The following is a 12,519-nucleotide window of genomic DNA, read 5'->3' on the forward strand; positions in this document are numbered from 1 at the left end:
CAAAAGTCACTGCCTTACACACGTCTCTCTCCATGACGGTGAGAGACACATTTTTACATAACAAAGCAGAAAATGTACCAAGAACATCCAACCTAACTTGAACATAAACACACGTAACTTTACTAACACAAACCCCAACCATATTGCTGTAATAACGCATAAATCAACTCCCAACAAACAATTACCCATAATGCACTAGCGCTGACTGCCGGGTCTGTACAATATGACAACCATGACAACACATCAACACCCAATCAGTCATTCATTGTTAGCGTTATGCATAAACATATTGATAAAGCACTGCTGCAGTAACGTTATTACACCAAGGTATTGCTGCTATATTCTTTATGACAACTCCAATAACAACGACAAGCAGTTCAAAACAATTGACAGCAAAAGACCAAGAAGCTGCGCTAGCTTAACGTTACACAACACGCATAACGTTACACAAATTACTTATTGAGCATGCTACAATTATTAATAATAATACTTACAGGTTGTGATTCGGAGGAGGAGGAAGAAGCTAATCCAAATATATTCAGTACTGTAACCTTCCATCAAACGGCTTGCGAATCCAGAGTTGAAAGCATTTATGTTGGAGAACATTATGTTGGAGAAACGTCATTAAAATGACGCGAGGTTCGGGCTAAACTTCTGTGTTAGTAAATATGAACTGTAGCCACTGACTCTTCACATGCTTGTCCTTGGGCAGTGGAAAAAAAGGTCACAGAACACAGCGCGTCTTGTCGACATGATGTTTATCAGCTGAGGTATTTTGAATGTTTTTACGTTTTCCCTGGTGTCTGCGCAGTGCGCGCGCAATAAGTATCGCGATCACGAAAGGACAACTACAATGCATTAAACATGAAAGCAGAACGAAATAATTCATTTAATATATATATACTTGTTTAATTTTATTAATTTATTTATTTTGTGTAGGCTATCCTATTATAGGCAAGAGTGTGAAATCCGTCTGTGTTTTATTTTCGGCATGCTGGCTTTCGGCATTATGTGCGCTATTAATAATTTTTCATCTGAGGGTGCTTTCACTTGCACCCTCAAGCACCCCCGTAGAACCGGGCCTGTATGACACAAAAAAGTCTGAGCTTTAAAATGGTTCGAAAATCAAACATTGAATGGCGTTTTGGCACGCTTTAATGTGCCTCATTTCAACGGTTCCTAATTATCTTTCTCTTTATTACAATTTCCAATGCGAAATAAAAATGAATAAACATCACAAACAACCCTGAAAGAAAAAGACAAACTTACCGAGAGGTATTGTATCTTAATGAAAACACTCGATCGTGTTTCAACCGTGAGAATAAAACACCGTGTGTAAACAATAAGTCACGTAACATTGCATTTACCTCAGCATTTTTAAAGGGATATTTTACCTAAAAATGAAAATTCTTTATTTAATGTATGTCATTAAAAAATTTTTTTTTTTTTAAATTACAGTCACAAACAATTTGGAATAGAAACATATCATTAAAATGCTAATGTAAAACTGCCTTGATTATTAAATACATTTCGTTTTGGTTTAGATTTTTATTTTCTTGATTAAATGAACACTTTTTGTGTGTGTATTTCAGTAAAAACTCATTTCAGTGCATTGCTGGTTTCATTGAGTTGTTATTTAGCATTGATATTTTAAAACTTATTTAGACCCCACGTTTTTTTTATTTTATTGCAGCCATTTCAAAACTGTTCATGTTCTGTGTGATCATATCAGAGCTGGTTTCTTCCAGTGTTAAGGTCCTTGTAAAGTGCCGTACCCAAGGTGAAACTAGGTGCAGTCTTGAGTTGCACACCCTGTTAGACACACTTTCAAGCGTCTAGAGTTTGTCAGGACTCAATCACAGACTGTTTCTGTCCAGCCAGGCTTTCAGGAGTGGCACGTTCCTGTCCATCCAGCGGATGTTCTGCTGGATTTTCTGCAAGGCCTGTTGAATGCTGCGGAGCCCAGAGCCCTGATCCTGCGCTAGTGACCCGAAGAAAGACTGAACCTACAGGAACAACACAGTCTTTTTAGATTTCTACTGACACCAATCAGTGCCAACTCAAGACTTTTGTTTACGAATGCCATTAACCAGAAATGATCGGTCACCCATGATTCATGTAAAGCCATGTGACCTCAGCATGTTGTTAAAAGCTTAAAACATTAGCAAATGCATTGAACTAAGAATGAGCAATCTATTTTTAAAGCATTTATTAATCTTCGTTAATGTTGGTAAAAATATCATTGTCAATCGTTTGGGCATATTAGTATGGACGCTTGTTTTTTTTACATGAAATAAAAAAATAGTAAAAGTTAATTGCAACTTTTTTTCTCCGAATTTTGAGTTTATGTCCCAATTCAGACTTCTTTTGCAGAACAGTGTTTATATTTTGCAATTTTTTGAAAAAGTGTGAGATGTAGTCCCAGAGTTGTGGAAAAAAGAAATAAAAATAGATATTGTGAGATATAAACTAAGAATAGCAAGAAAAAAGTCACATTTACATTATTATCCAGTGGCAAAAGAAGCTTCCATATGTTAATTTAAAATGTATTATCTAATGCTAGCTAATAACACTAACATTCACTAATATTAATAAATGCTGTAGAAGTACAGTTCAATTTTCATGTTAACTAATGTTTGCATTCATACTTTTTAAAAAGACTTTACTTTTAGTAAGTACCTCATCGAGCATTTCTCTGGTGGAATACTGATCGGTCACACCGACCGCCATGCGAGATATTGCAGACGAACCGAGATCGAACCTAAAAGGAGGATTTGGATTTAATGCACCACTTACATTCACAATCTAACATGCTAGAATGCGTCATAACCACCATAAAACAAGAATGTTCTTTAATTTGACATATAACAAGCTCATAAGAAAGATCTGAAAGCTTGCTACACACTTTTTCACAAGTGTCCCCCAGTTGGATTTCAAGAAGTCCCAGGCGAGTTTGAAACCTTTTGGGTTTTTACTGACAGTGATGACCATTGATGGTAGGTCTTGAGTTTTCATGATCTCTCCTTCAATGCTTCTTTCCAAAAGCCTAGACAGAACGAGAAAGAAACGCATCATGGAGCAGGTTTAATGAGTCAAGGTCTTTATTACTGGCGCGCAGGATTGAAAAATTGAGAACTGAATCATGCTTTTGCATATTAATGATGACGTTTGGATCATATATACTCCAAACAGTTTAATGATTCATGCACCATCATCTATGTCAAGTTTGGGTCAACTATAAAAATGTGATGTCTCAGCAGCTTCCTGAATCCAGACTCACCACTGAAGCTTGTGAGTCAATGGAGTGTACGAGAGGGCGGCTTTAATCATCCACTTCTCTGAAGGTGAGACAGATCTCTTGTATTTCTCTAACAGGAAGTCCCAGCCTTCGTCTGTACGTGCCCCTTCAGTGTAGACCACCAAACTGATGTCTGTAGGCAACCTGAAGCATTCAACACATGTCTGGATGAATGAAAGTAGAATGCAGTATGTATAATATTGATGATACATGACTCAGATGAACTCTCACCACATTTTGCCATCGGATTCTCTCCATTGCTGGAAGAGGTGAGTGGCAGTGCTGACACAGGACGGGTAACGACGGACGCAGGCGAACAACAGCAGATAATTCCTGAGCATCCGCTCGGACACAGACCCGTCATCAGACCAGCTCTGGCGGTCAATCAGCGTCTTGAATAACTTCACTAAATGACCCTGTTAAAACAGCAAATCAACAACGGCATGTCTACACCCCAAATGCATTAAAAAAAATTACCAAATTCTGTTGTAATAGTTTAATTACATTTTAATAATAAATAAGAAAGTCTAATCAAAGGACTTTAACAAATTTCATAAATAATTAATAATAAAAAAGATTTTTAATAACCCGAATTCATAAAGATGGTGATTATCAAATTAATTAATAAAACAATTTAATAAATCTCTAATTCTTTCATTTTTTTTGGCAAATAAAGTGCTGCACACAATATGGATTGATAAACTGCTTTAATAAATTGTATTATTATAATTATTATGATTAGAAATACATTCTACTGTACAATAGTTATATATTTGTAATATTTATTGAAATTAAATTAGACTTTTAATTGTCAGGTTTCTGTGCTTCTTTGACTGAAGTAAAAAAATGGGAACGCCAAGGCATGCATAAATAAAAAAAATGTGCATTAAAAAAAATGTATGAGCACAATTGAGTAGAATAAATTTTTTATCCGATAAGAAAAAATGCGCATAAACTACGGTGGAAACACATTTACTATACATGCCTCCATGCGCATTGAAAAAGTAATGTGACTTTGCGCTATGAGACGGGATAACTTGTCTAACCAGCGGACCGATCTCGTTCACAGCATCTTTATGTTGTTTGTCAGGAAAGTCTGTCATCAAAGTATTACTGTATAATCTTACATGACTGCGTTCTCAAACAGAAGGCATCCACCTTTAAAAGCACTCACCGCATTTATTGTGTTACGTTTGCTCACTCTGAAACGCAAGTCATTTAATAATAAATATGACAATTATTATATTCAGTGGCTTCTTCTACTATTCTTAGAGATATTTAGTGCCAGTTTATCAGGAAGTGTCTTTTGTTCTCTTTGACTCATTGGACGGAAACATTGCTTTATTTGCCAATGTTTTATGCGATATTCCAGTTTTGCAAACAAATTAAATTTGCATCTTTGGATCGAAACCTAGCTGATGATTATTTGAACAGCCTTTTGTTATTCTCAATTATAAAGTAACTTCCATTTTTTGACTGGATTCTGTGATTCAATCTTTGTTTTTTGCAATGTGAAAATCTGAAGTCCTTATAGATATAATGAATATTCGGATGTTGCTGTCTTTCCCAGGCCAGCTACTTTAGAAAAGGTCACCATGAGATTTTAAACTTATCTAAACTGAGACCCTAGAAAGTAACTCAGCATCCAAACTATTGCACATATTATCTTAAACTAGACTTATTCATGTTTGCAACCACAACCTTCAGCTGGTTCTCCAGTTCCTCCATGTTTCTCTTCTCCATGAGTTTGTAGAGCGGCACCAGCTCATTAAAGCCCTGCGTCACCGGCATGATCTCAGACTCTTTACTGAGGTACAAACTCAGATTCAGAGCTTTGTCCAGTGGGATTTTCTCAATGCTGAAGAACAGACAAACACATTTGAATAAGAACAGAAATAAACTGTTTGCAATGATAGCAACAAGACTTAAATCAAATCAAGTACTGTTTGGATCTTTTGCTTTTCTCCATATGTGAAGTCTTGCTAGCTTTGAATCAGCAGACGTTTTGGTGATTTTTAGAAATGTATGATGTCGTAAACGTCTTTTCGCCAAATTATTTGCTTAAAAAGTGTGTTTCTGCATTTCTCTTTACCATAAATGACACTTGATTTAAATGTGTTTTTGTAGATGAGTTTGTTTCTTCATCAGATTTGGAGAAATGTAGCATTGCATCAGTGTTTCATCAATGGATGCTCTGCAGTGAATGGGTGCCGTCAGAATGAGAGTCCAAACAGCTGATAAAAACATCACAATAATCCACAGCACTCCAGTTCATCAGTTAACATCTTATCAAGTGAAAAGCTGCATGTTTGTAGAAAACTAATCCATCAAGATATTTTGACTGTAATCTGCTGTTTTCAGCTAAAATATGAGTTATCCATATCCATAACAAAACATAATCCATAAAAATGCTTCCTCCAGTGAAAAAATCTTTGAAATGTGAAGGTCAAGCACTGTTTGCAAACCAAAACAGATATGTAAACTGATGGACTGGAGTGCTGTGGATTACTTGTGGATTATGGACTCTCATTCTGACGGCACCCATTCACTGCAGAGCATACACTGGTGAGACACTGACGCAATGCTACATTTCTCCAAATCTGATGAAGACACAAACTCATCTACATCTTGAATGGCCTGAGGGTGAGCCCTTTTTTAGCAAGTTTTCATTTTTGGTGAACTATTCCTTTAAGAAGCACCAGCTCAGTCTCCTCACCTGACCAGCTGAAAGATGTCGTGGATCAGACTGGCTCTGTCGTTGCTGCTGAACACACGGTGGTTCTGCTGGAGTTGGTTGATCAAAGCGTCCCAGCCTCCTGACTCATAATGTACAATATAATACCCCCGCAGGTCCACATTAAATTTAATCCAGTCCACCTTCTCTGGCAGGTACAACACATCTGCAAACAGATGGTCAGATTTCAGTATAACAGAAGGTAAATATGTTGATTTGGTTTAAAACTGATAGCTCAGACAAACCTTTTTCACTTTTCAGCAAGAAACGCTGCACTGCACTACTGTGACTGGTGATGTAAGTCAGAGGAACCTGCCACAGGAAGCTCGATGTCCTGTGAGAAATTACATACAAATAATAAATGTCAAAAAAATTATTAATGCTTTGAGTGAATATCATTAAGGCTATATTGAGAGTAGCATACTAGCTTACTATATTTACTATTTCTGCAGCATGCAGGCAAATTGTCTGTTTTCATAAAAACGAGTGTTGCTATTGCTAACAAAATCGAAAACTATTAAATATCGTTTTTGGTGAATGAAATAAAACTGAAATTAAAATGTCAATATTAGGTGAATAACTTAAACCACAATAACAAAAAAATAATAAATAAATAATAAATTAAACTTATACAGAAAAAAAAAAAAAAAAAAAAAAAAATATATATATATATACACACACACACTAAGAGGCTGATAAATTAAACTAAAAAAAGGAAAAAGAAAATATAAAAAGGTACTGTTATTCAAAATATTACTAAACAATACTAAAGTATATAAATAATAATAAAATATCTTCTTTGTAGGCCTCAATGCAATGCACTTGACCTTTTCAAGATGAAATATGATTTTCTTTAATTATCTTCTTAGCCATAACATACAATTTTAAAAGCAAAATACAGTATGATAAATTTACTTTTGCACATAGTATTTTTATAATTTATGCACAGTACGCATTAAACAGTAGTTTAGTATTCCATAGCCAGTACTTTGAAGTCTTTGAAGAGTTTGCTTCTCTAAGGAAGCGCTCCTGTTTGAGGGTGACCTCTTGACCTTTGACCTCCACAGTGATTAAAGGAAAGCCCTCCTGCAGAGTCCAGGTGTCCATAATGGCACGAACATCAACACTGTCCTCCATGAACCATTTCTGTCAGAACAGGTTTTTAATCATTTAACCAGTTATTTGGTTGATTTCTAATACTAATGCCATATTAGTCAAGAAACATAATAGCTTAACTTATTGTAAATATAAACCATTTAATTAAATATTGAAAACCAGTAAAATATAATAATAGATAAACATGTAATTAAATGTAAATCGATTTATAGCAGCACTCACAGAGGCTGGAGATTCAGCGCTGTTTTTGGAACAGAATCCATCAAGTTTTAGTCTCCCTGAATCCGATTCATCAGAAGTACAGATCTGAAGAGATTGAAAATGCATTTGGCCTCTAGAGCAATCGATTAAATTAATTCAAGGACTGGAGAAACATGCACAGGAGCTGACTGTGGTAACTTACATTGGTAAGACTTTCCCAGAGGTGAGCGTTCACTGTGTTCTGGTAGCTGTGTGTCTTCAGGTAGTGTATAATACCGTACTTGAAAGCCTCAGGCGTCAGGAAATCCCTCAACATGTTCAGGATACATGCACCCTTCAGAGTTTGTGAAGAGCAACAGTAGATATGTTAAAACAAATTAAACCTTCTTTTGTGTTGGGTACTCCATTTGTGTTGGAGATATCTGACTACCATTGGTTTCCATGCAATTGCCAAAAATCAACACTTTATAAAAATTCATCCAAGGAGAATTTGCTTTAACTTTATAGATTTGAGTTTCACAGTCATAGACTGGTAGTTAGTCTTCTGAATCTCAGAAAATAACTGAAAATGTAAGTCTTAGAAACTTGTAATCTCACAAGGGTTTGAGAACCAGACATAAAAAAGTCAGTCAATAAAGGTTTTCAGGATACAAATTGGGGTCAGTTTGAACCCTAACATCACAGAAGTCACCAAAATGTATTCAGACTTTCCAAAACACAATTATGTGTGATATCTTTGCATGCACCTTAATGACCCAAAGTGGGAAAATATCACCAATGTTCAAGAAGAAATAAATAGTTTAACCAGTGTTCCCAACCATTTATATATCTAATGTGTGTCTTGCAGCACAATTGTAATCAGGGAAAGTCAACTGTAAGGATTCTAGAGAGAGATAAACCTTCCGGTAGGAAACGTCATCAAACATCTCGCTGATCTCCGCAGGATTCTCCACTGGAGTGGAAATGGGGTGCGAGGAGGGTAAAGAGTCCACTGACATAGCAGTGAAGCACTTCTCCAGGAAATAATCATCCTGAAATAGAGGCCCTCGAAATCAGATCATACCAATTATAATCACATGTGATCACAATCTCAGCCATTAGCTGTATTAATCGGTCTCACCACTTGCAGCTCGGGGTGGGTGATGTTGACAGACACATACTCCATGAACTTGGCAAAGCCCTCGTTTAACCACAGGTCGTTCCACCACTGCATCGTGACCAGGTTTCCAAACCACTAGACATCAGATTCAACACACTTTCTACATATCTGGGCTGGTTTCATGAAACACATCATTTAGCTCTCTTTCTATAATAGTACAATCATAGCTATCACAGTATACACTACTGTTCAAAAATCTGGCGTCAGTAAAAACATTTTTTTTCACTTTTTTAAAAGAAATTAAAACCTTTGGGTCAAAGACATTACAAGTGAAATTTAAAAAAGTGATTTTATGTTCATAGAATGCATAATAAAGTGTTTCAAATACGTTTTTGTAGAATAAAATATACAAATTTGGTTGAAACAATGTTAAAATGTCATTCAGTGTAACACAATATTTATGTAAAAATTCAAACAAGATGCTTATTCTGACGTGTACATATTAAAATATATAAAAGAATAAGGGAGCATATTCAATTCTTACTGAAAAATGGGCAAAACCTAGGATGGTTGAAAATAAAAAAAATGCAAAATGAGAACTAATTGGTATTTGGGGTGAAAGTAATTAATCTTTTAATATGTCATAAACAAATTTTTGTTGTACATATGCCTGGCAAGATTGTTACACTGAATTACATTTTAGTGGGTCTCTTCTCTAAATCAGGGGAAAATATATATTTATTTTTTGCTTAGAAAAACAAAAACTTAATTAAATTAAACAGAATTTTTTTTGGGGGGGGGGGGGGGCAGCAACATTTTAAAGCAGTATTACACTTATTGATTTTATGCTGCATCCCTTTTTCGTCTTTATTCATCAAGGATGTGTTATTTTGATAAAAAGTTTAAAGACTTAGAAAAAGTTTCCATTTTTAATAAATTCTGCTCTTTGTAACTTTTTATTCGTCAAAGAAATCTGAAAAACTGTCACAGCTTGCAAAGAAATATTGAGAAGCACAATTGTTTGTAACACTGATAATAATTCAGTATATTATATTGATTTCTGAAGATCATATGACACCGAAGGCTGGCGTAATAATGCTGAAAATACAGCTTAGCATAACCAAAATAAATCATATTTGAAAGTATATTACTATAGAACACCATCATTTAAAGTTGTAATGATATTTCTCAATATAACAGTTTTTTTTTGTGTATTTTTGATCAAGTAGATGTAGCTTTAATGAGACTTCTTTAAAAAACTTTTTTTACTGATCCAAAACAGTTGAATGGCAGTGTTTATAAAATGTATATAACACAATATATATTTTATATGCATTTTACACACATTATATTAATTTGTTTGTTAAGTATTCTAACACCTAGATGGTCATTAACAATCTATTTTGTGATAAAGGCCGACTGGCTGTTCATTATTCATTACTTAGATTGAATTAGTAATAGAAATATCAACCTGATGGGCAAGTTCATGGGCAATGACTTTGGTGATTCCCAGTTTGTCCGAGGAAGAAGATTTCTCAGGGTCAAAGAGCAAACCGGACTCTCTGTAAGTCGACAAGCCCCAGTTCTCCATAGCACCTGACTGGAAATCTGGGATCGCTGCAAGATCTGCAAGTGAAAGATAATTACAGCCGGAATTAGGTTCTAAAAAGCCAAGAAATATTCTGATTAGTTTCCAATTATTTCATGGCAGATAGTGATATAATATCCTACAAAGACAGCAACTAAAGCATGCATCTGTGTTCAACAGTAGTAAAGATAGTGAGTGCTGAACTTTCACACGCACCGTGTTTGGGAAGTGGATATGGGATGTCAAAATAATCATCATAAAAGTCCAGCAGTGTGACGGCGGTGTTAAGAGCATATTCTGCCTGACTGATCTTTTCGGGAACAGTATACACTGATATCTATATCAGGATTCAGGTTGTGCAGAGTCAATGGACAGTGTAATAAGATATAGGTATATTATAATGTGTATTTATAATACTTTTGGTCATGTTATCGACTTGCCTCGACTCCATGCTGGCTTCTTTTACTGATGGACTGGAAATCGGAGACGATGAAGGCTACCAGGTAGGTGCTCATCTTCACCGTCGTGTCAAACTGATCCTCGAGCAGCCCATCGGCAATTTCTACAGTTCTCAGCTATTGGAAGAAATAACCTTGCATTAGTTTACATGCACATGATACGGTCTGTAAAAGAAATATATATAATGTGTTTGAAGTTGTTGCATCGCATTGCAGATTGTGTAATTTATAAACACTGACCGTTATGCTGTTATTACAATCAATTACCCATGCTTTTTTTTTATTGGTATTTTTTTCTTATGAAGTTTATTTATTTGAAATTTGTGAGAACCATTCATGTTAAAGATTTCCCAATTTAGTTTTTTTTTTTCTCACATTTTGTTTTTTGTTGAATTACACTGATGAAGAATGCAGGTCAATTTCACCTGCACTATAAAGATCAAATAAAGATCAGATATTTAACAGAGTGAAATGGTTAATTGTGTGTACCTTAGGCATGTTGGATATGGAAATGTGCCTGGACTCCCGGCGCACACGGATGGTAAAGTTGGCTTTAAATGCAGGTTCGTCGAAACAAGGGAAGGCAGCTCGGGCATGTGTCGGCTCAAACTGAGTGGACGCCAACATCCTATAGGGAGAAAAATCATCTTTTTGAGGTTTTTCCATATTCAAATCCACTTCAAATACAGTCTGAGTACAACCTTCCAAAAATTAACCTAGAGTTAAAACTCAAGCACCAATGGTGTGGTTGTCTTACCTGACCTCTCCGCTGTTTGTGGTATATCTGCCTCTATAAAAGCCGTGAAAACTGTCTGATAAGTTGGCGTAGAACTCCAAATGCACCACATGGTTGCCCTTCTCAAATGTGAAGCCATCAGAAAAGAGTGCGATCTGTTCATAGGCTTCAAACTCACTGATTTGAAGATCCTGAAGATGTCTAGGGCCCAAGAGCTGAGCTTTGGAGATCTGCACGTTCTTGCTGTGAAGGATGATGGCTCTGGTGTCTTGCTCCACCTCTATGAGAATCTGGACGACTCCAGTGAAGGTCAGAGAGGTCAAGTTGGGGTGTATCAGGATGTTATAATGCTGGGGTTTCACTGTTTCTGGCAGTCTTATCTTATCCCAGGGAAAAGGCAAGGCATCTGTGTCTGTGTTGACACTCATTGCATGGCTACCAACAAAAAGAGCACAGAATAAAACTGCAAATGCAAGGCAGCATAAACACCAATACTGGGCGAAAGGCATGATGAAAAACAGAAGCTGGAGAGAAAAAGGTCCGTTTCTTTTGGATATGTGTCCTTGTCAATTGGTTATCATTGCATGAGCACTGCTTATGATATTTAGACGTCACACGGGAAAAACCCACCCACAAATTTTACTAAATATCGAATGTATCGTTGATTTTAGGCGACAAAAGTTTTGAACGAACCTGCGCACGATATCCGATCGGTAAATGAAAGTGAAAGCACGCAGCTGTCACTCAAAATATCTAATTTCCTGCCTCATAAACGACTCGTTTTTGCTCTCAGATTGTGTTATTGCATGCTGGCGCTTACAGCATAACACACGACGTTTTATATTTCTAAAAAACACTATATTTGTTTATAAAAAAGCAAGTGTTAGCGATTAAATATGAAAACTTGTTCCTCATGAATATTAATTACGTAAAAGGACGTTTTGCGTTTTTACGTTCATCGGCTCTGCAGCTGACCAATCTCAGCGCGAAAGACTGGTGTTTGAATATTAATTATGTTACGTGGCATGACGATTCACGACGCTCACCGAGCAACGTCATCAATGACCTTACTTATTAATGAGATAAGCCTTCGCCTAGGTTCTGTTTGTAAAGCCGCACAATTTCTGTCGCGTTGGCTCAAAAACACAGGATGAAACTAAAATAAATAGACATTTGAAGATTGAGGCAGGTGTGTGTGTGTGTGTGTGTATATATATATATATATATATAACATGGCATGTGTTTTCTATTTTAATCAGTCATTTAATTCAGCTGGAAGACAATTAAAC

General features: G+C 36.0%; 1 protein-coding gene across 1 annotated transcript; it reads right to left on the reverse strand.

Moving 5' to 3' along the window:
- Positions 1–1,507: 1,507 nt before the first annotated feature.
- Positions 1,508–12,120, reverse strand: erap1a (endoplasmic reticulum aminopeptidase 1a). The gene is made up of 18 exons (XM_059539245.1): positions 11,252–12,120; positions 10,984–11,122; positions 10,477–10,611; positions 10,253–10,373; positions 9,920–10,074; positions 8,470–8,583; positions 8,249–8,380; positions 7,552–7,683; positions 7,371–7,454; positions 7,021–7,178; positions 6,278–6,366; positions 6,015–6,198; positions 5,000–5,156; positions 3,530–3,714; positions 3,281–3,442; positions 2,906–3,046; positions 2,680–2,761; positions 1,508–2,006 (listed from the first exon to the last, which is right to left on the reverse strand). Exons 1-18 carry the CDS (start codon positions 11,737–11,739, stop codon positions 1,857–1,859), a joined length of 2,808 nt encoding a protein of 935 aa, XP_059395228.1. The 5' UTR covers positions 11,740–12,120; the 3' UTR covers positions 1,508–1,856.
- Positions 12,121–12,519: the final 399 nt, after the last annotated feature.

The sequence above is a fragment of the Carassius carassius genome, chromosome 45 (genome assembly GCF_963082965.1).
Source record: "Carassius carassius chromosome 45, fCarCar2.1, whole genome shotgun sequence".
NCBI lineage: Eukaryota > Metazoa > Chordata > Actinopteri > Cypriniformes > Cyprinidae > Carassius > Carassius carassius.

Coding starts and splice junctions, on each gene's coding strand:
- erap1a (XM_059539245.1), bottom strand. CDS start 11,739: ATGCCTTTCGCCCAGTATTGGTGTTTATGCTGCCTTGCATTTGCAGTT. Junction 8,381..8,469: donor CCCACCCCGAGCTGCAAGTG/GTGAGACCGATT, acceptor CCTCTATTTCAG/GATGATTATTTCCTGGAGAA. Junction 6,367..7,020: donor AACTCTTCAAAGACTTCAAA/GTACTGGCTATG, acceptor AATTTCTCACAG/GACATCGAGCTTCCTGTGGC.